Source organism: Chaetodon auriga, chromosome 13, assembly GCF_051107435.1.
Source record: "Chaetodon auriga isolate fChaAug3 chromosome 13, fChaAug3.hap1, whole genome shotgun sequence".
Classification (NCBI taxonomy): Eukaryota; Metazoa; Chordata; class Actinopteri; order Chaetodontiformes; family Chaetodontidae; genus Chaetodon; species Chaetodon auriga.
The window spans coordinates 6,202,421-6,225,618 of NC_135086.1; the positions used below are offsets into that span (position 1 = coordinate 6,202,421).

The following is a 23,198-nucleotide window of genomic DNA, read 5'->3' on the forward strand; positions in this document are numbered from 1 at the left end:
CTGCCAGGGCATGAAATATCCTGAAGGTAGATGCCTTGAAACCACGTCTACTTCCGCTGGGGTCAGTCTACGACGTGTTGTCTGCGCTCCTGGACCGCACACATCAACAAGGAGATAAACCGTTTCTCTCAATAGCAGTTTGTTTCTATAAATACCTCCACTGCTCGCTACTACCTGTAAGTTTGCAATGCTGGTTGTGTGAATGTTTAATGTTAAACTTTTAACCCCAGAGCTTTGCTTAGTGTTTTTTTTTTTTTTTTTACGTAATGACGTTGACTAACTTTAGAATAGTGGTGGTTTGGTCTAGGTTATGTACTGGAAACGAAAACATGTCCAATGGATGTCTGATGTTTACACACCTACTTAACAAGGCAAGAGAGATATCAAAGAATTGATAACACGGGTTTGCATTAAGACACTGTGATATAATCAGTTTGATTTTATGTAATTGTTTATGGCAAGGTATTTTAACAGGCGTGCAGTTTGCTGTAGCTACGAAAAGCTATCAGCAAATAGACTAAGCCATTGACAGTGGTTTGAACAGCAAAGCACGTATTGTTTGTGAGTAACTTTAGTCAAATCTTGTCTAAGGATTCTCCCCAGTTGCCATTCGTGTTGTTGCAAGCTTTCTACAAGTAAATGGTGTTGTTGTCAGACCGAATACATCTGTTAGTTACTTCATGTATTAACTTTGAATCTGTCTATCGACTGAAATGAGCACCAGTAACCCAAACGCAGCAGGTAGCTTCACGTTACAGTTCAGTCTTTGTGGGCAGTTATTTGGCGAACTGTAAGTACTCGATTTCGGTCAAAGTCATGGTCTATATATACACGTTTTTAACCAGATGTCAAAATGTAATCTGCTTGCTGCATGTTGGCATGTGTCGGGCCTTGCTGAGGACGTGAAAGAAAGATCATTGTCTTTAATGACTGCAACTTAAGCTCTGTTCGTTGTCTTTAATCCAAAGTGTATCAGAGGACAAGGTTCAATGAGATTGCATAAGATCTTTTTTTGTTACCACATTTAGACTTGCAGGGAGGACAGAGTGCCACAGTAGTCATTTGTAGTAGTAGTAGTAGTAGTAGTAGTAGTAGTAACAGTAATGTCATTTGCTTCTTCAAATAAAGGCATCCCATATAGAAAATTGTAAATGATGAGCTCCTGCAGTCCTCTGCAGGTGGCGTATATTTAACATTTTTGGGGCTCTTAAAAGTGTTCCAGGATTGCAGGAATCAGAACTTGCATAACAGTTTTTTTATTATGTCAAAGTCCAATTAATGAAGAAGCATTAACTACGATGGATGTTTGACCCCCACTTATGAGCTCGACATCCAATGCTGAAAGTAGACGTTTTATTGACATTATGAGGGGTTGGTTATGAGGAAGGAAAGAAAAAAACATAAATGTTGTCTTAAAGTGTGTATTGTTGAGTGAATATATGTAAATCTTTTCTGTTCGCAGACCAGAATGAATGTGGGTGTGGCACACAGTGAGGTGAACCCAAACACTCGGGTCATGAACAGCCGAGGGATCTGGCTGACCTACGCCCTTGGTGTTGGCATTCTTCACATTGTGCTCTTGAGCATACCCTTCTTTAGCGTGCCAGTGGTGTGGACTCTCACTAATGTCATCCACAACTTTGTAAGTCACATTCTCTCACCGCCACCGTCGCTCACCAGGCCAAACCTACAAACTAGGCCATCCAGATTAGCAGATCACTCCAGATCAGTTAATCATTTGATTTAAGGATGTTGTAGGTAACGTTTTGAATATCACAGAGTTGGTTATTTGCAGCCTCACACGGCAGATGAATATTGCATGCTCATGTAGAAGAAAACAGCCTGGCGTCTGTTAGCGTCTGCCTTGCCTGTGCTTGTTAAGATATGCACTATTTTAGGGAGGCTGTCCATCTGGCAGCCTGACGCGTGACCTATTATGATAATTTCCCCGGTCCACATAAGGTCTGTAGACAAAACTGACCTTTCATTGTTACATGGCTGGCCTCAAAGAGACAAAGTCGATGTGTGTGACATCATCAAGTGGTGCAAGCTCCAAGCGGTTAACACAGATTGTGTATCACAGCCAATACTGAAGGCTATTAACAGTAATGGCTAAGGTCAGCTATAGCCTATTGTTTCCTAAAACAATACAACAGCAGTGGGCTGATTATGCCTTGGCCGTATGTCAGCATTTTAGTTTTATTACTTCTCCCTCTGTAATGCAGGTTTTCCATTTAAAGCTGAATTCCTGTGTTTTGACATAGAGGCATGTAATTGGAAAGGAGACGGCTAGCTTAGCAATAAATCTGCATTGTCCCATCCTCGGTCTGTTGGTGTTTTTTTTAGCTCTTGAATGTGTATTTATGAAGCACCACCAGCACGAGGCAGGAGCTGTGTTGTTTCAGTTGGGATTCCTCTGCCTCTTCTCGTTCTGCCTTAAATGCTCTGCACCTCAGACAAAAACACAAAAACTCCCGCAGCAACTCAGAGTTAGTGGGTGTTATCCTCGCTAGTTTGTCAGACAAAAGGAAAGTAAACACAGACTTTTGTGCTACAGCCAGAGGCATTACAAACTGTAAACTGCAAAAAAAGTAATGGTCTGACTGCTCTTTTACATTTGAGTTTCTGTATATTTTGAAATTATTCAAACAGTACTTTATGACTCCAAGTTCAAGTGAATTGTGACAAAATGTGGCTCATGTATTTGGACATGCAGCTCATTAAGACGTGATGGAAAGAGCTGGATGAAAACAGGAGTCTCATTCCACTGAATCTGTCTGCTGTGGCCTTATCCTGTCCAGACTGCAGTTAACCGCACGGCTGTCTTTTTGTCTCAACAGGGAATGTATGTGTTTATGCATGCAGTGAAAGGCACACCGTTTGAGACCCCCGACCAAGGAAAAGCCAGACTTCTGACACACTGGGAACAGCTTGACTATGGCGTGCAGTTCACTTCATCTAGAAAGTTTTTCACCATCTCTCCAATCATCCTGTATGTATCAGACACTGTATGATTCCGTGTTTATGATTGCAGATTAGACATTTTATAGTTTTATTAAATCCCGTTGCACCTGTGAATCGCAAGTTCTCTCTTTAGGGTGCAAAGTCCGCACTCAGCAACATGTTGAAACCAGTCGGATAATAAAGCTGTGTCATTTGTTTGCACAAGGGAGATGTAAAGTTCATCTGAACTGCTCTTGCGTAAATCCAAACTAACCCAAATATTGTCCCAGAAAATGCTGTTTCACCTCCTGTGGCCAATCAAAAAAAACACATAATGAAAGTCTACAACTGTTATAAATTAGTAGCTGTGAATTGTGAAAGCTGTGAAAGTTATATAATGGTATATATTTGCTTGCCAACACTATAACATTAGAGTGTAATGTCAGATTCAGTCAACTTACCAGCTTTGCTAGCCTGTAATATAATGTAATGCAGTGTTGACGTTAGCTTGTGTACTGTTACAGGAGTAGTTTGTGTACTCTCACAGAGAATGTGTTGCCGATACAAAACAGCGACGATAATTGGCTCCTCCTCATCCTCCAACTTGTCCCACCTTTCCAAACAGCGCTCCATGCCAGTCGCTACTTCACAGAGGACTTCACAGCTGCTATGGGCGAAAGATTTAAGCTGTGACTTGTGTTTCAGCTGGTGCAACACTCAAAATGTTAGCTGCATGTAAAATCTGTTGGAAACTACATTCAAGCTAGGCTACGTTTGGACTGAGCTGCTGGTCATTCACACTAACTGTCTTTAAAACTGTGGATCATGAAAACAGCATCAAATGTTGTGGAAAAGGCACTTAGAAGGGAATGCTGAATTTCTTAGGACTCCTGTGTAGACAGTTCTGTCTGCATATTTCTCGTGGTTGACTTTTCCATTCTGCTCCACAGATACTTCCTGGCGAGCTTCTACACAAAGTACGACACAACACACTTCGTCATAAACACCGCCTCGCTTTTGAGCGTCCTGATCCCCAAGCTGCCACAGCTACACGGAGTGAGACTTTTTGGCATCAACAAGTATTAAGTTATTGTAAATGCTGTGCCTCATAGCGACAGAAGTTAATTCCTGTGTCGTCCATACCGCCGATGTGTGTACTAAGTCGTACAGTTTGTGTAAACGTCACAGTTGGTGTTTAGATATCAGGTTTAAGGTGAAATGTTAAAAAACAAACAGGAGTAGGTTTGTAGATGACAGGATGCCACATGCATTACTAACTTATGTGAATATTTAATAATGTATTTTTGCCTGCGTAGACCTGGGCTGGCCCGGGCATCAGCAAGGCTTTTGGTTGTCTTTATTTTGTCTTTGCCCTCAATTCACATGGCAACACAAATTGTGAGTGTGAGTCTGTTTCTAACCACAAAGATGTCCCAAATGTATTTTTCCAAGATGTTTACTTCCTATAGGTGGGAGCCTGTGGCTCGTCGTTTATTGGTACACTCTGATTTTGTAACGGGTGTCAAACTTATTCGTGTCGAGTGAAGGATGGAATCATACTCCTTATTTGCATGATTTCCTTGGTATGTGAATCATTTCTCGTTTGTAACTCAATCAAAATAGGGCAGGCTTTTTCATTGTACAGTTTTCGGTGAATGTTTTGTCCTGTATGTAGAAATGAGACAAATTATTGTTGTCAGGTTAAGTGTTTACTGAGGGAGGTCTACAGTGTCGCTGTGATGAACTTACATTCATGTAGTTGCTCTCTTTAGATTCTGACTTTTTGCTATCATCAAGGCAGCTAGTCCTGCTTTGTTTGGCTGTAGCTCATAGTACTCTTGAGATTTCTTGTTCTTAATCTTATTAAAATGTTTGTGCCCTCACTCTGTTCATCTCTCATGATGTGGTGCTTTGCATGCTTCACAATAATTACGGGGTTTCAGGATTGTAATGACAGTTTTGGGAACGTCTGTTAATCCGAGGAGTCTCTGAGATTCTCAGCTGGTCTTACACGTGGTTTAGTCTACAGATCAAATCAGAACAGATTTTACAGCTTGCCTTTGATATGAGCTGCTCTCATAAAGTGTGTGGACAGCAGACGGTTCAGCTGTGGTGGACATCGAGCACTGGCAAACCTCGGCTTATCGGGAAAGACATTAACACTGCCCTAAACTGGGTGTTGAACCCACACACAATAAAACATCTCAATGATGGAGTGTTTCATCAGACTGCGCAGGAACAGCGTGACGCTTGGAAACAGTCGTCAAAATGCATCACATTTATCGAGGAAAGTAAGTTTTTCCAGTCTTGATTTGTCAAACTTTACTAAGTCTTACCCAGTTAACACAAGCTGGATGAAAAATCCCCTGCAGGATGTGAGAGAAAACAATGTCAGCAGCTGCCTCATGTGTCCAAATGACAGCTGTTATTTCTGTTGTCAGTAGGTGGCGATATCACGTCTACACCTGCAGTTATTAACTGCTGCTTCCCTTTCCTGCAGGTGACACAGGTTGGCAGGTGAAGAACCAGCCTGATATTGACCAGATTAAAATCTGCAGCCAAATCTAGAATATTAAGAGCTACAATTCTGTTTAACATCTGATTTAAAAATAAAACTGCTTTGTCATCTCCACCAATGAACGTTCATATTGTACCAATACATCAGTCAGGCTTTATTTAAAATAGATGTTTTGTAAAACATTTGTTCATTCATGTAGTTGCACCTTTGATAACTTCAAGTCACTGATGAAACTTCCACATTAATTTCTTTCCTGTAAACTTTCCCTCTTCATGTGGTCGTCCACACGCTTCAGATCCTCGCACTGCTTTCCCAACACTCCTTTGTAAACCTCAAAGCGATGGTTCAGATCTTTGTGCGAGTGGATTTTATATTTGGTCCCTAAGGCGCCGTCAGCGGAGGACGTCCCATAGAAGACACGACCTATGCGGGAGTGTACCAGCGCCATGGCGCACATGACACAGGGCTCCCGGGTCACGTAGAGGTCGTACCCAGTGCATATGTAAGGCTGAGAGCTCGTCTCAGCATCGGGAGTCTGTTGGACGGTGTCTGGGTCTGGCGGTGTGAATCTACATGCAGGATATCTGTCAAAAGAATAACATCCACCGCCCTGACTCCGAGCCACAAGGTCCACGCAGACCATGACAGCGTGATGAAGGGGGTGGTCACCTCTGCAGTCATGGCCCACCGCAATGATTCTCTCCGTCGCCGGGTCGACCACCGCGGCCCCCACCGCCTCCATTCCCAACTCGCCACCTGCTTTGGCGGCAGTCAAAGCAGACGTCATGTAAACGTGCATCCTGGCCTTCTGAGGTGGACTGAAGAGTTCTCCTCTCAGGGCCACGGTCACCTGTTTGTCCTCATGAAAGGAGGTGGGCCAGTGTTTGCTCGCCAGCTCAAACTGGGGTCGGGTCAAAGGGGGACGCGCAGGGACTTTAACCACAAAAGGTTCACCCAATCCATTACTTCTGACTCCATCTGAGGGGAGCAGAGCGTCGATGCTGACCACCTTCGTGTCCGGTGCGTCGCTGACGAGGCACACCAGGACTTCCAGAGGATGAGGGCTGTCCTTCTCTTTGACCGCCCGCACCCTCTTGACGTGCTGAAGGCCGTTCAACGGGAAGAGGCCGTTCAGCTCCCGGACCAGTCGAGACGTCTCTTTCTTATTGACAATGGGCGCCGCGAACGCCTCGACCAGCTCGACGTCTTGTGACTGCTCATCTGACAGCACAGGATAAGCGACCCAGGAGTCGCCGTCACACTCTGACCCTTTCCAGCGTTTCGTCTGTGGCTCCATTGTTTTGGCGTTCTCCTGTGAAATATGATTTCACACCAAAGTGAAACAAAGTCAGTGAGTTTCAGGACGGAGCACATGATGCCAAAGCCTTTCAGTTGTGAAAGAAAGAGACAAAGACTGGTTTATTTAACACAACAGCTTCAGCCCAGAAGACCTGTGTGCTGCTGCTGTGCATCATTATATTTCTTAAACAGAGATCAGAGTCCAAACACTCAAGGCAGATTTTAGAACCCAAAACATGAACAAGCCAGTTCAAACGTCAAAGGCAACCGTGAACTCGTAATGAATGCCACAGTCTAGTTAATAAGTGACACACTGGATCAGCCATTTCATGCACTTCCAGTTTCTGATAGCAGATTATTCAGGCCTGAAATACAGTGCAGTTCATCTGTACAATAAATACAACACGATTCTGCATCTGTGTCAACGGAAACATGCTCATTTGAATGATATCTGCACGCTTAGTGTGGATTTATAGTCCAACTAATACTAGATTTGTGAGGCTAACCTGATCTCATTTTTTAAGTATCCCTTAAATCTGGTTATTAAAGAGCTGTGACTTAGAGTTTTCAGTTGAAAAATAACACTCAGTGTTCTCTGATGGACAAACTGTATGTACTGGAGTTTCTTAATTACTTCAAACATCTTTGCATTTGAGTCCAGTCACTTCTTACTCATCTGCCAATACAGATACACCTGTGAAAAGCTGAAACAACTTACATCAGCCGTGCTTGTATATCAGCTGTTTGTAGTCCTTAAATAAATCCATAAAATAAACACTTCATACATAAACAACCATTATTAATTTTATATCTACAACAAAAACTGATTCCACTTTTAACAACTGAATTATGATTACAGTCATTAATCACCTGCAAACATCAAAGATTTGGTGTTACGGCCTCACAGTTGCACATATTCTTCTTCTGCTTGGCTTTCAGATAATAAATTGAACACTTTAATATTTTTTATTAATCCTTTTAATAAATTTAAAGACACCATTCTTCTGTCATTATTTGTTCCTTGGATATCTGTGACAGAGATCCCATAATCCCATCAAATGTTTAAGAGGTGAATTCATAAGTTCAACTATTTCTAGTTGTAATCCTCGCTGTATCGTCGGCTTTGATGATGTCCAGAAAAGCTGCAGCAGCTCCAGAGGTGCAGCACAGATATGTAACAAAGCCTGAAGTAATCAATTACAGACACACGTGAAATATAGTCCATAAAGCAGCCTCAAGGAGATTGCCATTGATATTATGCCTGATGGTGTCCGTAGCAAACAAGCAGGTCAACGTGCAGTCCTTTCATTTCCTCCCCAGTATAAGCTTCGTCTTCATAACTTTGGGCACATGTCGTATGGTCAGTGACACCCGGGTGCCTCGGGTCAGCGTCTCTCCTGGCAGCGCCCCGGCAGCAGACAGGTTCACCACCTTGTCCGTGAGCGTGTCCTGGGCGCAGGGCTGGATGCCGTGAAGGAGACACTGGTACATTTCATCCTGCAGGATCAGGAGACTGCGAGGCCTCACCAGCAGGGAGAACAGGAAGCGGCTCTCCTCCGTCTGCGGGGCATCGCCCTCCAGCCTGCTGATGGGCGTATAGAAGTCGAGGAGGGTGTGAGAGCCCAGGCTGATGGTGGTGACAGTCGGGTGGTACAGAGGTCCGTCCTCATGGGGCATAATCCCCTCTCCTGGTTTATACTCATTCACCAGCACGTGATTGGCTGTTTTCCCGCTGAATGCACCCAGAGATGAAATTTTCTCACAGTACGTCTGGAGCCAATCAGGGACCTTTTCTGCCAGCATGCCTTTGGGATGCGGTAACCCTCCCCAGTTCTGGAGCCTTCTGCCTGACAGCTGAGTCCATTTAGTTTTAGGAGACTTGTACACCTGCTGCTGAAGGTAGGACTCCTCATCCTCCGATATGAAATCTGGGATGTAATACACTGTTGGTGGGGCATCATTTACCACAAACTGCTTCAATTCCTCCAAAATACAAGCTGGGTGTTCCATGCCTCCTTTAGAAAAGCCAACATGAAATGCTTGTTAAAAAAGAAGTGCTAAAGCTAGCTAACCTCCCCTCTGGTGGCTAACAGCGAGTAAAGTGTACCACAGCCATGTTTGAAAACTACTACTAGAAAAACGATGACTGGTCAGTTGACTAAAAACGTCTAAAACGTGTATTAAACGTACAAGTCGGATACAGGTTATCTATGTAACGAACTAATTGTTAAATGTAATCTACGTGGTAGCAGCAGGACGCGACTTGTCAACAGCGGCAGTCATATTACCATGTGATCCAGGGCATTTCCGTATGCGTTGCTAGCATTAACATTTTAGCTTCCTCAATCCCTTTACATAAACTCTATGCCTACAACACCATGAATACATTACAAACTGAGCGTCGGCAGTACAAGCTCACTGACACCTCTGAAACAGGTACTGGTTTCTTCTTCGGCATTTTAAAAAAGAGACTGCGACTGAAAAATCCCAATTTATAAAATCATGTATAAATGGACGTAATGATGCGTTTAAAGTTATGGTATTCTATGTACTTCCTAGTGCAAAAAAACGATATTTAACGTTACTCTCATCCAAAATGAGATTGCTTTTAGTCGGAATCGTTACCAAAATGAGGGTTTTAAAAAAAAAACTTTTTTGTGGTTTTCTTTCTATTAACGGCAATTACTTCACTCACCGTTGCCTGGTGATGCTGTAACATAGACCACTGATCTTAGTATGTTACGTATTGTTTCAGTTAGCTTTAAGTCAAATACAGTATTAGTTCGTTGCCTTTATTTAAAACACTGTATGTTTCAATCGAAACCTCTCAGCATCTCTGACAGTTTTCCCAACAATATACAAATTCATTCCTGAGTTATTGTGGAGTTTATAAGAAATTCGACATTCCTAGTATCCCTGAAGGCAACATAGCCCACTACATGGAAAAGGCTAATTTTCAAATTCTGAAACAGCGCCATGTTTATACAACAAACAGCACAGCGCTGCTATCTATCTGCACAAAACTAAAAACGGATCAGTTCTAACCCATAAGTGACACAACATCAACTTTACCTCTTTCAACATCAACACTTAGATGAAAGTGCCGTTTCCTCGAACACTCCAGCTAGCCGCTCGACTCCATGCTTTCATACTTGTGCGGCAGACTAAAACGTCCCCTAACAGAAACCATATAACATTGGACCCATGCTTTATTTTCTAATCGTGTTTTTCAAATGAATGGCTTTTAAAAGTATAAGTTCAACAGGTATAATGCTAAGTTGATAGTCCGTCTTTTTGATTTTGTTTTTTAGCTTGTTAATCTAAGGTTACAGACTTGCGTTTGCACGGAATTATTTACATGTGACGCAGCTACACGGAAGGTAGTAGAAATAGCATTGAGGTCAGACAGCTAAGTATACTTGTGCTTTCTGCTTTGAACTCCGGGGACTTCGTGTGTTTTCTGTTCATGGTTCGTTGTTCTGAAGCTTACCGTGATGCTGTGGTCTTTTTCGACATCCGGTTTTCAATTTTGTGAGTTTAATATTCAATGGGAACTGAGTTGAGGTCACCTTTAGTTGTTAGACTTACTACACTAACTCACAGTTGACTAATAGAGGATCCACGACCATGTTCTCTACAAAAGTAAAAGCTCTGCACAGGCTGCTACAGTTCAGGCACACATTTTGGTGTTCTCCATTTGGAAAAGCATCATCCTCCAGACTGGTTTTAGGCATAGAGACAAGCTGTGATGACACTGGAGCTGCTGTGCTGGATGAGACTGGTGAAATACTGGGAGAGTCTCTGCATTCACAGAAAGATGTTCATCTCAGGTCGGTGGCACAGCTGTATTATATGAGGATCATTGCTGAAGTGATTTTGCTTTGACATATCTTCATCCCTCTTGAATGCTGCAGGACGGGTGGCATCATCCCCACAGTGGCACAGCAGCTCCACAGAGAAAACATAGAGCGTGTGGTCGGGGAGGCTTTGCAGAGGAGCAATGTGGACGCCAGCCAGCTCTCAGCTGTGGCCACCACGGTGAAGCCCGGCTTGGCCCTGAGCTTGGGTGTCGGCCTTGAGTTCAGCCAGAGATTTGTGAGGCGGCACAACAAGCCCTTCATCCCCATCCACCACATGGAGGCCCATGCACTGACTGTCAGGATGCTTCAGCCTGTCCCCTTCCCCTTCCTGGTCCTGCTCGTCTCTGGGGGTCACTCGCTTCTCGCTGTGGCTCGAGGAGTCGATGACTTTCTTCTTTTGGGTCACTCTCTGGATGAAGCTCCAGGGGACACACTGGATAAAGTAAGATCTTAATACTAAAATGTTGTTATTGGTCGTGACGTTCAGTTTGTGATTATAAACCAATGAAATATTGCCTTTTGTGGATTCACAGGTGGCAAGACGTTTGTCCCTCACAAAGCACCCACAGTGCTCCACACTAAGTGGAGGACAAGCTATAGAGCTTCTGGCAAAGGATGGCGACCGGAAGAAGTTCAGTTTCAGGACACCTATGGGACAAACGTATGACTGCTGCTTTTCTTTTGCTGGCCTACGAACTCAAGTCACAATGATGATAATGAAAAAAGAGGCAGAGGAAGGTATGAGGACATAGAAATGACCACCATAACACATGAACTAGTGCACAGATTCACAGACAGTTTGACTCGTCCAACGCAGGTATAACTAAAAACAGTAATTGCTGCAAATTACTGGAATCATTAATGTTTTTCGTTTCACCTGTGCTTTTTCTGCTATGACAAGTCAAAATGTCTGCTGTGCAGCACATCAAAGAAAAAGTACATAGATGAACAAAACCCAGGATGAATAAATGAATATAAAAAAATGCATGAAAAAAAAAGAGTTTGAGACCTCCATGATGTTTGCGCAGTAAAAGTGTACTTTGCTTTTTTTGTCACCAGTTCCCCTCATTGCTACAGGTTGACAGAAACGTCTCTGTCCAGATAAATAGGATGCGTTATTGTCTGTGTCTCCCTCTGCAGGTGTAGAACAGGGGACGCTCTTATCGTGTGTGAATGACATTGCGGCTGCTACACAGCACACAGTAGCCTCCCACCTTGCAAAGCGCACACACCGTGCCATCTTGTTCTGTAAGGCCAACGGCCTGCTGCCATCGAGCAGTCCCACCTTGGTGAGTGCGTCACATCACTTTGGATTGTATTTAATTAATGAATCGGAGTTTGTTGCTATGTTCAGTTATTGGTTGCCCATTGGAGAAAAGCTAATTAGAAGGTTGATCATAGAAATATGGACACCGTTAGTGGCCTCAGATCTTATTTTACTTGTACACTGTTGTTATATTAACATGTTGTGTTTATGGAAAAACTGAGAGAGCTTAACAGCTGACTCAGACTGCTTGTTATTACATTTTTTTCTTATTGGCTGTGGATGAGTACCTCAGTGACATAAATAAAATGTCCTGTGTTTTATTCTATAACAAGAAATCCTAACAGGAAAAATATGGAGTAACACAATCCTCATCCTTTCAGTCAGAAAACATTGTGAATATCAATCTGAAGATTTCAGCATCCACTCTTCTTTGACAGGTGCTGTCTGGAGGAGTCGCAAGCAATCAGTACATCCGCAAAGCTTTGACCATCGTCACCGACAAGACAGGACTCCAGCTGCTCTGTCCTCCAGCCAAGTTCTGCACTGACAACGGAGTGATGATCGCATGGTGTGCATACTGACCATCAGCAGATCTTCGACAGTGAATCTGATGAGATGATTTTGCTCACTGTAGAATCTGATCTGTTTTTTAACCAGGAACGGTGTTGAGCGCCTGAGAGAAGGGAAAGGGATACTGTCTCCAGATGTGGACGTCTGCTATGAGGCAAAGTAAGTCAAAAGATCTCATGTAGAATTTCAGTGAGAGTGAATTGAATTCTGCTTTGATTTATCTGCTCTGCTGATTAACATCACCACTTGCTCGCAGGGCGCCGCTGGGAGTTGACATGACAGCAGAGGTGAAGGCAGCAGACATCAAGCTGCCGTCAGTCACATTGAAGATCCTCAACTAAGTTTTGTTCTGTCCTGCACCAAGAAATGCTTTTCACTCTGACATTTTCCTTGTTCGGTGTATATACTGTGTATATACTGTATGTGCATAAGCATATTAAACAGCTATTTATTAATGAATGTGTTTTATAAATCTCAGTTGATTTTTTTATCTAAAAAATCCTTAAAAAACTACATGAAAATAAAAATCCATCAAAGGGAAATATGTTTTGGTTTGCTATGATCATTTCAGCGTAATGAAAGCGGCTGACCATACCATTACTTCATGGTAAGTTCCCTGAGTTGTGGCAAGCAATATGTTTTTAGAACATGCCACATTTATCAGGAATAAGACAATATTTGAACAACCTGAGTATAATAAACATCACGGATGAGCTCACAGTCTGAAACTCGGGAAGATTTGTCTTTAGTTTGAGTGCGTGAACTCTTATTTGTCTGTTACACAGCACCTGGAAGCTGAGATGAAGCTGTTGTCAAGAAGGAAGCAGGTGTTTCCTCCTCCTTTGTATGTGAGTCCAGTCTGACCTCTGTTACTGAATCATCACCAAAAAAATTAAAACCAAAGTTTGACCATCTCCTTTATTACAGAACTCCGTTTAATGTACTACATACATGTAAAGACAGAAGAGCCTTAACAGCAGAAATACTTGGTAGGTTAAGCAGCTGTTGCTCATATTGAGAGCACTTCAGGACTTCTCACTGAGACGCGTACTTGCTTGTTCTTGGCTAAGCACTGCCCTCTAGTGGGTAGTTTATGTATGTGCAACTCAACCGTGGTGTAGTACAACTAAGTACAATTACTCAAGTACTGTACGTATATACAAATTCGAGGTACTTGCACTTGTATTTGAGTATTTCCATTTTATGCTGAGGATGAAGAGCTCCTTTACAGAAACTTCAGCTGAATAAACTCTTGTTTAAAAAGCCTCTTGGAATAGCTGAAAATGCATCGTCACAAAGCTGAAAACAGACTTTTTCTGAGCTCATCAAACTTTTTGGAGATACGTGGTTCTCACAGGACAGCCAGGCTGCAAACGTATGATGATCTTATAGAATATGATGCATTGCTGTCTATCCAATCCATAAACAGCAGATAAAAAAACACTGACAAGGAGCATTTTACTGCACTCTGAGCACTTTGTAACGCAGTATTTTCACAGTGTGGTATTAGTACTTTTATTTCAGAGAAGGATCTGAATAGTTCCATCACTGCACACAGCGGGTGGGAACTGCTCCAGTAATTGGCCTGATGATGACAAAATAAAACGTTTTTATTGAGGAACAAACAGAACAAACATCAACACGAGACCGTTCATGTCACGTGCAGGAGTTGATTGATCAGGAAATCATACCATCATTGAAAAACACTGAAAAACATTGCAGGTCTGTCCTCATCTCAGATTCACCTCATACTTAAACCTCTTCGGTTCTTCCATGTTTCCACCAAGAAGAAAAATCTGACTTACACATGACATGCTGTCGAGGTTTATTTATTCTGATACTAAATACAGAAATTGCTCAACTGGATCCAATGACAATCATGATTTTGACCACATAAAGATGTAAACAAAACTTGTAAACATGTCTAACAAACGACAACATGCATCCGTGTGCTTCTCCATCGCGTTCACGTCTTTTTCGGCTGTGCTTTTATTGGCCGTCCTGTCTGAGGAGGAAGAGTTTGCAGTCACCTGATATCCACCTCCATCTGTGGATCTGCACACTGGTGCAGATTAGAGGGCAGGAAATTCACACGTCTGGCATAAACGCCCTCTCACATGACAGTCACGTTACAGTTGCAAAGCTACTGATTCCACAACATTGTGCAACCTTGTGGTTTCTTCTTTGTGCTGCATGTCGAATCAATCAAAAGACGAAACTTAGACAGAAACAAAACATCTCAAATGTTAAAATTTAGTGGTATTTGCACGACAGTCAACACTCTCACAGGTGTCGGGGATGTTCTCACTTGCATAGTTTCATAGAGAGTACTTCAACACAGACACAGTATTTACTGTCTGTTCTTCAAAGGAAAAATCCACTCCGAAGCTGTTCGACACTGTTTTAACATTTTGGATCCCAGTTAAGTGTTTGATGTTCTCTCTGTGATCATTCAGTGCTACAGACGTCACATTCTGGTGTCAAGTCACTCAAACGGCCAAACTTCTGTCTACATTTAACAACCGAACTGATGCTGAAAAATCACGTGGGGCCACATCGAGCATAGAAGAGGAAGAGACACGTTCAACAGACAAGAATTCACTCAGGGGTTTCCCAAAAGGCATTCTGGGAAAAGAAGGAAACCACTCACTGAAACAGAAGTGATGAGGCGTGTTGAAGAAAAGTGGGCACAGCGAGAAAGTGAAGTTACATCACAAAAGAACGAACAGGAAACCATAACTTGGCATCTAACAGTGTACGAACATGCAGCGGTGGATTTTTCCTTTCATCTCCTCTTGTTTTCTCTCTAAACTTAAAAAAGATCCACTTCTTCCAACACTAGAGCTCGTCGTGCTCATAAATATTGTACTCCTTCGCACTGATCAGTCCGTCTTTGTCCTGGTCGTTCTTGCGAAATATGTCAGCCATGATCTTCTCGTAGAAAGGATCATCGCGTGGCTTCCCGTCTTTTTCATACTCCAGTTTCAAGTATTGTTTAACCTGAAAATAAAATGACATAGCTCATCTTTTATGCACAGTCCCAGGATGTGGCCTGTTCTGTCACCTGGTCTAGTGGCCCTGACAAAAAGTCTTTCACACCCTTTTTTAAAGAGCCTCTTTTTTATCCTGTGGCCCCCACGCTAAAAGGCCCCTCAGCCTCTGTCTGTCTGAGCTGCTTGTGATAATGACCAGCCTGTAAATCATAGTTACCTCGTCCTTCGTGAGACGTCTGTCTTTATCTTGGTCCATCTTTGTGAAAGCCTCCATGCTGCGTGGCCCCCTGGACACGGAGTAAGCCTCCACCTCGAAGACCACCGTGGCGTTGGGCGGCACTGGATCTATTTGATTAGTACGCATAACAGCACATCAGGATTTTAAACCACCGAAGCACATATAATGCCACAATCAGGACTTACAGGCTCGACAACATGTCAGGAAGGTTCTGGTTGGTGCTTCTGCTACATTTTCACATTTGATCATGAATTGAGCAAAAGAGCTTCTAACTACATCAATGAATGTATCAAAGGAAAACAAAATGTAAAGGCCCCTTAGGAGACATGATGTTAATATTAAACTGGTGGTACGTGCAATTAAAGTTGTTTATTTTTACACAAAGCGTTGAAAACTGAAGCGGCGCCTCAGCAAAACCACTTCCTCCAGAAATGCAGAATCCCAGGCTAGAGGCAACACCACCATCAGATCGTAACTTAGTGCATTTACCAACACCGACACGAGGAAACAGCGGTTAAAGGCTAAAGACGAATCAGCTGTTAGTATACTGAAAGTGCCGCAGTGCATGCAGGAAAGAGCGACAAGAAGCAGAGACCTTTCAACCTTCGTGCATGCTTTCAGGACATGCCGTGGGGGGATGAGTAGCAAACACTGCAAGGGATGTGATGCCCTTTCGGCTAAAGTGCTGTAAAAGAAGACAAGACAGCATGAAGGCAGACTCTTCCACCACTAACAATCAGGGATGCAACAGGATGAGATGTTCAGTGTATGATTACTGTCTCAGAAAATATCAATTTCACAGTACAACTCAATAATAATATTAATCATTATTATTATCAGCTACAAGCCTTAAAGGACCATTGTGTTGGATTTACTGCCATCTAGCAGTGAGGTTGCAAATTGCAACCAACTGAACTCCCCTCGCCTCACCCTGCTCTTCTCCTACATGCCTGTCTGTTACATCTACTTACCTTTGCCTTTTTCTCCATAGGCCAGGGCAGACGGAACAGTTATTTTTCGTTTCTCTCCGGGGCACATATCTATCAGCCCGATATCGAGGCCCTTGATGACTTGTCCGACGCCCAACACAAACCACTGAGGGTGCCCAGTTTTGTCTGATCGGCTAAAACAGAAACAGCACAAAGAGAAGCAACGACATTTTAAATAATTAAGTTTCTCCAACACTCTCTCCAACACGCCTGGCTATGCAGTGCAGGCATTAAGCATATATATATTTGTGGCATTCCTAGCTAATGTTGCTAATGTTAACTGTTAAGCATCAAGCTATGCTACAAGTGGGTTAACTGGTAGAGAAAGAGCACTCTCTATTTCTTTGACAGCATCAGATTGGATTTATGGACGCACCCTTAATTCATATTTATTTCACTTATTTTTTACAGTTTGCAGATTTGATGGCTGCAATAAATGTGTGAAAGTGACTTCAGTTTCATCTATTTTTTATGTCTGCCATAAATGTTTCTTTGTTTTGAGTTTTTTTAAATAAAAAATATAAGATTCAGCCTCCCTCCTCCCCACTAAAGTCACTTTCTTACAGTCCCTTAGCTCTCCATGGATCCAGGTGAGAACTGCTGAAGTAGGCCTAAAAGCAGGATGAACTACAATTCCTAACATTTAGTGTCCTGACCCATGTAATGATAAACTTTACTGATGCCACATTGAAATAAAAGGGTTGCGCAATTTTACAGCACACATGAAGAAGATCTGTAATGTAATATGACACCTCAATTTAGGAACTTCATTATAACGGCAATGAAGTGCCTGCAAACGTGCACGCAGGCTTCCAAAGCATCAAATAGGCTCCTGAAGATCAGATTTATCAGCTGCAGGACTTTTTGGTCTCGAAGCACCCACCTGCAGTAGAACTGAGAGCCATCTTTGGCGAGGAACCCATCGTAGTGGACGTTCATCAGATCTCCTCTTTTGCTCTTGGGAGTGCACGGCTCGGGTTTGAACAGGACTTCAATCTTCACCTCTGCCTCCAGCTCATCTGCTGCCGCCCAAACGGCGCAGAGGCTGAGCTGTGAGGAGACAAAGAGGCACAGTGTGCAGCTCACTACCCTCCACATCATGCCGCTGTGTATTCGTGGCAACTTCTGGACGCTCCGGAGGACGTGGAGCGCTGATGCATACTTTGTGGGACTTTGATGCCCTGATCTGAGACTGTCAGGGATTTCTGCTTCCTGGTTCACACACAACCCGCCTCCTTCACTGTAAGTGGCCAAGCCATGGCTCTGATCCTCTTCACCATGGCTCATTGGACTGGAGAAGAACACTGGAGGCGGTGCGCAGCCTGAGCGCAAACTCCGCCTGACAGACTACACTAAGGGCTAAAAAGCTCTCCCTATACCAACCATAAACTGTACAATAAATAATATAATAAAAAATATTACACAGTGTATGTTACCAACCGGTGGTGGAATGCAACTAAGAAGGGTGCATTTACTCAAGTGCTGTACTCAAGTACAAATTTGAGGTACTTGTACTTTACTTGAGTAGTTTAATCTCATGTGACTCTTTCCTTCTACTAGAGTACATTTAAGAGGGAATTACTAAACGTTTTATTCCACTATATTTATCTGATAAATTTAGTTAGTTTAGTTATTCGTTACTTAGTAACTTGGCTGGTAGCTTAGTTGCATATTAATATTTTTGCATACAGTACTTACAAAGCTTTTAAACTGTGGTGATTTGTCATAAATTGCACTATTCAACAATACATATAAACACAGCTAGAAACTTTAATAATTAATTAAGTAATTATCAAAGCAAAAATATTTTATGGTTCCTTATGAAGAATTGAATTTTAAATGTGATAATAATCTAATGATATAATAGCATAACTGTCACATGACATTTTTCTGCTTTGAGAACTCTCACTTTTTATTTTATGCAACCTTTACATACTTTTACTTAATTGACATTTTGAAAGCAGGACTTTTACTTGTAACAGAGTATTTTTACAGTGTTGTATTTGTACTTTTACTTTAGGGAAAGGATCTGAATATTTACTCCACCACTGGGCCATATGACGTTTATAAACAGAGCCTAGAAAAGTCTGCATTAAGCTGTTCAATCACTCTACTGTCAAAAAAAAATAACAGGAAGTGACAGACACAAAGACTATCCAATAGGTGCCGTCAGAGGGTCAAAAAAATTATTTGGAGGCGGGCGTGACCTGTTTTCCACCAATAGGAGCGGTGGGGGCGTGAATGCGCCTGTATTTATTTTTGGACGCCGGTGACTGTGACTCATCGCCTCTCAGACAGTTAACGTGGTATCAGACAAGCTGCAACAAGCCTGCCGCTACGACAGGACACATTTGGAACTACGACTTTCTCTCTAATTGCTTGACAGGATTGAGATGTTACATTTTAGGTTTTCGACAGTGCTGAAGGAGTTGTTTGAAGCCACCCTAAAGCGTCCCTTGTCCGGCTCTAGACAGACGACCTGGTTGCCGAACCGCCACTGCTGCTTCGGCGCCGCCTCCGTTGATGCCCGATCTGTGTCTACTCAACTGAAGGTCCTCCATGCCGCTTCACGCCGCCCGGCGCTCCGCACCGCGCCCCTCGCCGCCCCGTTCCGCTCTTACTGCGCAAAAACTGAAGGTGCCGTGGAGCTGGACGAACAGCTGAAGAAAGATGGAGCCAGCAGCGAAGCAGCCAGCGACAAGTAGGTTTCAAGTACTTTCCTGTGGAATAAACGGACTCGACAGTGTGTCAGCACGGCGGGCGTTTATGGCAAGTTACGACGCATAGAGGCGCGAGCTGATGTTCGCCAACCGTCACTAACGCTGTATGACAACTGCATTAAATAGCTTTCAGTAATTAGCTCACTTAGCATCTTAGGCTACACCTTTAGCATCTAAGATACAAAGATATTGCTCATAGACGAAATAACATTACCCCAAACCCTTACCATTTAACACGTAGGGTTACAGCTAGCTAACTGTACGGGCCTGTTAGCAGCAGCCATCAAACCATGTGTGACATACCGGGTGCAGCCTCCGGTGGCTTTGCGCCAAGTAGCTTTATAAATACGCCGCCTTCAAATACCAACGCAGCAACTTAACCTGAAGTTAATGAGGATGTTAGCCTGCCTTGGCCGGCTTGAGTTTAACGTTTGGTTAACTCTCTGTTCTTCTGGAGATAACGCGCAGCATGGTGCCGCAGTTAGTGAAAGTGAAACAGCAGTGACCCTGTTTCAGAATCAGGTTGAGCACATCCATGTTCGAGGGTTATAACGGGGTAGTTCACACACTTCCACACACAAAAAAGACCTGGAACTGAAATGAAATGCAAACCATGGCCTAAGAAATGTCTTGAGCCAAACCCGTAAGGATATTTACTGTTTTTTCCTCACTTAATTGTTGGGTAATGATAGTAATTACTGCCTGGCTGCAGATCAGCCTGTGAGTTTATTCCTATGGCTTCCAGTAGTTTCTGTGACCTCCACCTTTAATGAGCTGGCTGGGGGTCACAGCCATGCAGACCGCTGGCGCGTATCAGAAATGAAACCCAATTCCATTGTTGAACTGAAATGATCCATATCGACCATTTCACATTTCAAGTGGTATTCCTTGCAGCCAGCTGGCTGTCTGCCTGTGACTGCAGTCCATGTGTTTCTCTCTGAAGCCAGGCAGTTTTTTTGAGCCAGCTCAGTGCAGCCAAAATAACTGGAATGTTTCATGACCTAGAAATGTGGATAGACATGGATGGGGCGTTGCTGTTGCTGTGATATGAACTGAACTGAAGTGAACTGAACTCTGGACCATTGCTAGAATTTGGGTAGCTGAGGCCATTCAGTGTAAGCTCCATACCACTAAAATACAGAGGAAACACAAGGAAGAACTTGACACCAAAACCCCTGAAAGTTGTTGACTTTGGAAGCCCCGGGTGAAAACATCTGAGAAGGAATCCTGCTTCTGTCTGATCCTGCCCTGTATCTGATGGCATGTCAGGGGCCCCTTAATTATTACAGCACAAATATCTGTGTTGAATTCAGCAACAGTTAAGGAGCCTGAGGGCTAAAGAAAGCTAGCATGTACACCAGGGTCTGAAATGGAGTGTCTGAATGTGTGTGCACATGGTCAGATGCTCAGGACACTGTCCTTGGAAACTTCCTGTTGTCAATAGTTGGGATCAGTCCTGTGATTCATACAGTCTTTTATGTGTCAGCAGCACAAAACAAAGTGTTAATGCACGTGACGGGGATGGCATGTCGACATCATTGCTCCTGATGAGTCACGGGATAAGCCCCGTCAGGAAATGTGGCTATGACCTGCGTCCTATTCTGTGCATTGAGAAACAATCTCACCTCAGTTATAAAGCTGGAGAGAGAGCTGTAAGCTAATAGGGAAAAGGCTAAACCTGTGGAGCTGTTACCTGGTATGATTGACAGGAAAATACAGAACGTCCTTGGCTCACAGCCATCACCACTAGCAATTTAATGCATCAGTTACAGCTTCGGTGGGTGGAGGTGGATAGGATTACATTATCAAAAACTGACAAGTGGCTGTTGCGATACACATTGCAGGAACAGAAAGTGAGACACACACTTAAGCTCCAACACACTGCATAGTGAAAATAAGCCTGGCATTAAATCACTGATGCTACCGTGCTGAGGACATCCGCACTCTCACGCCAGATCGTTGAATACTGCAGCCAGCTTTTTGCAGCCTCCAGTCTGCACCCTGAGTTCACGCTCTCTCTCATTCTCATCTTTGAATCTATTTTTAATCCTATCTTCTCTTGTGCTTCCAAAGTGCCCACGCTACATACTATTATTTATGATCCTGTGTCCCCCCCCAAAAAGCTAAGAGAACTGCAGAGAGCTTACAGTAGTGCTGTATTAATAATAAAATACTGGCCATTAATACAGTGTCGTAATCCCACACAGCTGTAACTCCTCCAGAGCAAAGAGAGGTTTTAAAATTGTCTATCTGGTCTTATCTGGTATCCAGGAAACTCTCAAAGTGTTGTGCTTACCCCAATGAGCAGTCATCCAGCGGCAAAGGGGCTGTGCCATCTGTCTGTGGAGAGGAACAGGATTTTTAAACATACAAATGTAGAGAAACAAAGTGTTTTTTGGATGTATTCACACCTGACCTGTTTGTGCAGTTTAAACAAACTGTGGTACATTTGCTTCTTTAGTTCATTTCACATTTGCTTCTATCAACTGAGAATATCAAACAGACCAACCACAAGATTATGTGATATGGTTATGTGGCACATGTTAATTCATCCATCTGCTCCGCTGCCTCGTCCGTCAGTCTTTATGACAGATGAAGTTAAGTTGCAGCTACATAAAAGGACTAGAACTCAAAGGAAGCAGTGTACTTCTGTGAAGTTAGTGGACTTGCAAGAGACATAAATAATTTTCAAAATGCCTACTGACTTATAGCCAGAACTCTGAGTCAGTCTGCAAAATGACTGGACCCTTCATTTCCCGTAACCAACAGCAGCTTTTACACTAGATCTTCCTATGCATGGGACCGTAAATGGCCATGTCTTTCAAAATTCACATCCACTGTTTTGTAACTCAGGGTTTTTGTTAAAGAAATATGTAGTTGGCAAACTGAGGTAACACTGACATCATCAGCAAAACTCCACCAGGGCCACTGAAGACACTAAACAACTGTTTCCACAGGCCGAGTAATACATTGACCCTGATGTGTAAAATTGGTGAAGCGCACCTTAAATTGTCCCAACACTTCCCAGATTGCCCTCTTGTTTTCCTCTGTTGCTGCACAAAGGTCTGTCATGTTGGCTCTTTTACGTTTCACAGCAGAAATGCAAACACTGCTAAAGAGGGTGTTGGTGGTTAATGAGCTTTTCACACGAAGAGGAACAGAGAGGGGGCAACTGTGATAATTTCTCAGTCCCGCTTCAATGCAAATGTGCTTACGCAGGTAGATGAATACATCTTTCTCTAAATTCTGATGTTTTTCCAAAATGTTCCCACCGTTAGCATGCAGCTGTAAGGTGTACCCTCCTTACACATCTCACATGCACACGTGTGGACTAGCTTTGTGACTGTGAGGTGCACCTGTTAACTGCTCTATGTGAGGACAGATGTCAGATCAATAACACTCCCTCTGAATTAGGCATGCATGACAGGCAGCATTTTAGTCTTGGGCTGTTTGCACACGTTCAGGCGCGGTTACCTTGGCTGTATGTGGAGTGTTTACTCTGTGCTGAGCAGAAGATGTGCCAACATGAGATGAAGGCAGGAGGAGGTGCAGAATGAATCCTGGAATTTCAGATGTTGATGTGTATTTAGGGCAGCCTTTATCTCAGCATTGTATCAGAAGCATGATCTGTGCTGTGTAAAGTTTCTGGCTACAGTTTGGCTTTTAATGGCAATATTACTTCTTTAATGGGATGCGTGATCTTTACAAACAGGGTGTTTGGTTGTGACATTACACTGTATAGGGTCAATCTGAAGTGAGTTACTGCAAGGTATTGAGAGAAAGGGCTTTGATTCGGTTGGA

General features: G+C 43.1%; 6 protein-coding genes across 7 annotated transcripts in view; 3 read left to right on the top strand and 3 right to left on the bottom strand.

Moving 5' to 3' along the window:
• Positions 1-67: 67 nt before the first annotated feature.
• Positions 68-4,826, top strand: ormdl1 (ORMDL sphingolipid biosynthesis regulator 1). Its single transcript, XM_076747816.1, has 4 exons — positions 68-176; positions 1,463-1,642; positions 2,841-2,992; positions 3,894-4,826. The coding sequence occupies exons 2-4, from the start codon at positions 1,469-1,471 to the stop codon at positions 4,027-4,029; spliced, it is 462 nt and encodes a 153-aa protein (XP_076603931.1). The 5' UTR covers positions 68-176; positions 1,463-1,468; the 3' UTR covers positions 4,030-4,826.
• Positions 4,827-5,252: 426 nt separating this feature from the next.
• Positions 5,253-9,918, bottom strand: adat3 (adenosine deaminase tRNA specific 3). Its single transcript, XM_076747437.1, has 2 exons — positions 9,833-9,918; positions 5,253-6,773 (listed from the first exon to the last, which is right to left on the bottom strand). The coding sequence occupies exons 1-2, from the start codon at positions 9,842-9,844 to the stop codon at positions 5,703-5,705; spliced, it is 1,083 nt and encodes a 360-aa protein (XP_076603552.1). The 5' UTR covers positions 9,845-9,918; the 3' UTR covers positions 5,253-5,702.
• alkbh6 (alkB homolog 6) lies at positions 6,921-9,926 on the bottom strand. Its single transcript, XM_076747438.1, has 2 exons — positions 9,833-9,926; positions 6,921-8,775 (listed from the first exon to the last, which is right to left on the bottom strand). The coding sequence occupies exon 2, from the start codon at positions 8,768-8,770 to the stop codon at positions 8,066-8,068; it is 705 nt and encodes a 234-aa protein (XP_076603553.1). The 5' UTR covers positions 8,771-8,775; positions 9,833-9,926; the 3' UTR covers positions 6,921-8,065.
• On the top strand, positions 9,085-12,996 carry osgepl1 (O-sialoglycoprotein endopeptidase-like 1). Its single transcript, XM_076747436.1, has 7 exons — positions 9,085-10,590; positions 10,675-11,062; positions 11,154-11,358; positions 11,761-11,909; positions 12,325-12,455; positions 12,545-12,616; positions 12,714-12,996. The coding sequence occupies exons 1-7, from the start codon at positions 10,388-10,390 to the stop codon at positions 12,796-12,798; spliced, it is 1,233 nt and encodes a 410-aa protein (XP_076603551.1). The 5' UTR covers positions 9,085-10,387; the 3' UTR covers positions 12,799-12,996.
• A 1,103-nt stretch (positions 12,997-14,099) lies between these two features.
• fkbp7 (FKBP prolyl isomerase 7) lies at positions 14,100-17,824 on the bottom strand. The gene is made up of 4 exons (XM_076747120.1): positions 17,561-17,824; positions 16,660-16,811; positions 15,668-15,795; positions 14,100-15,457 (listed from the first exon to the last, which is right to left on the bottom strand). The coding sequence occupies exons 1-4, from the start codon at positions 17,776-17,778 to the stop codon at positions 15,296-15,298; spliced, it is 660 nt and encodes a 219-aa protein (XP_076603235.1). The 5' UTR covers positions 17,779-17,824; the 3' UTR covers positions 14,100-15,295.
• A 1,135-nt stretch (positions 17,825-18,959) lies between these two features.
• LOC143330288 (glutaminase kidney isoform, mitochondrial-like) overlaps positions 18,960-23,198 on the top strand; it is a 31,913-nt gene continuing 27,674 nt past the window's right edge. For both annotated transcript variants that reach the window (XM_076746736.1, XM_076746737.1), the window contains exon 1: positions 18,960-19,378. In XM_076746736.1, coding sequence (XP_076602851.1) covers positions 19,071-19,378 — 308 coding nt within the window. In that variant the 5' untranslated portion in view covers positions 18,960-19,070. The remainder of the gene's footprint in view (positions 19,379-23,198) is intronic.

Bases quoted from the DNA above. Each gene is read 5' to 3' on its own strand.
- ormdl1 (XM_076747816.1), top strand. From the start codon at position 1,469: ATGAATGTGGGTGTGGCACACAGTGAGGTGAACCCAAACACTCGGGTC. The intron at 1,643-2,840 runs GTAAGTCACATT...TTGTCTCAACAG, and splicing joins CTAATGTCATCCACAACTTT to GGAATGTATGTGTTTATGCA. The intron at 2,993-3,893 runs GTATGTATCAGA...TCTGCTCCACAG, and splicing joins ACCATCTCTCCAATCATCCT to ATACTTCCTGGCGAGCTTCT.
- alkbh6 (XM_076747438.1), bottom strand. From the start codon at position 8,770: ATGGAACACCCAGCTTGTATTTTGGAGGAATTGAAGCAGTTTGTGGTA.
- osgepl1 (XM_076747436.1), top strand. From the start codon at position 10,388: ATGTTCTCTACAAAAGTAAAAGCTCTGCACAGGCTGCTACAGTTCAGG. The intron at 11,063-11,153 runs GTAAGATCTTAA...GTGGATTCACAG, and splicing joins CAGGGGACACACTGGATAAA to GTGGCAAGACGTTTGTCCCT. The intron at 12,456-12,544 runs GTGTGCATACTG...TTTTTTAACCAG, and splicing joins AACGGAGTGATGATCGCATG to GAACGGTGTTGAGCGCCTGA.
- fkbp7 (XM_076747120.1), bottom strand. From the start codon at position 17,778: ATGATGTGGAGGGTAGTGAGCTGCACACTGTGCCTCTTTGTCTCCTCA. The intron at 15,796-16,659 runs GTAAGTAGATGT...CTAATCAAATAG, and splicing joins CTATGGAGAAAAAGGCAAAG to ATCCAGTGCCGCCCAACGCC. The intron at 15,458-15,667 runs GTAACTATGATT...TTTTATTTTCAG, and splicing joins GACGTCTCACGAAGGACGAG to GTTAAACAATACTTGAAACT.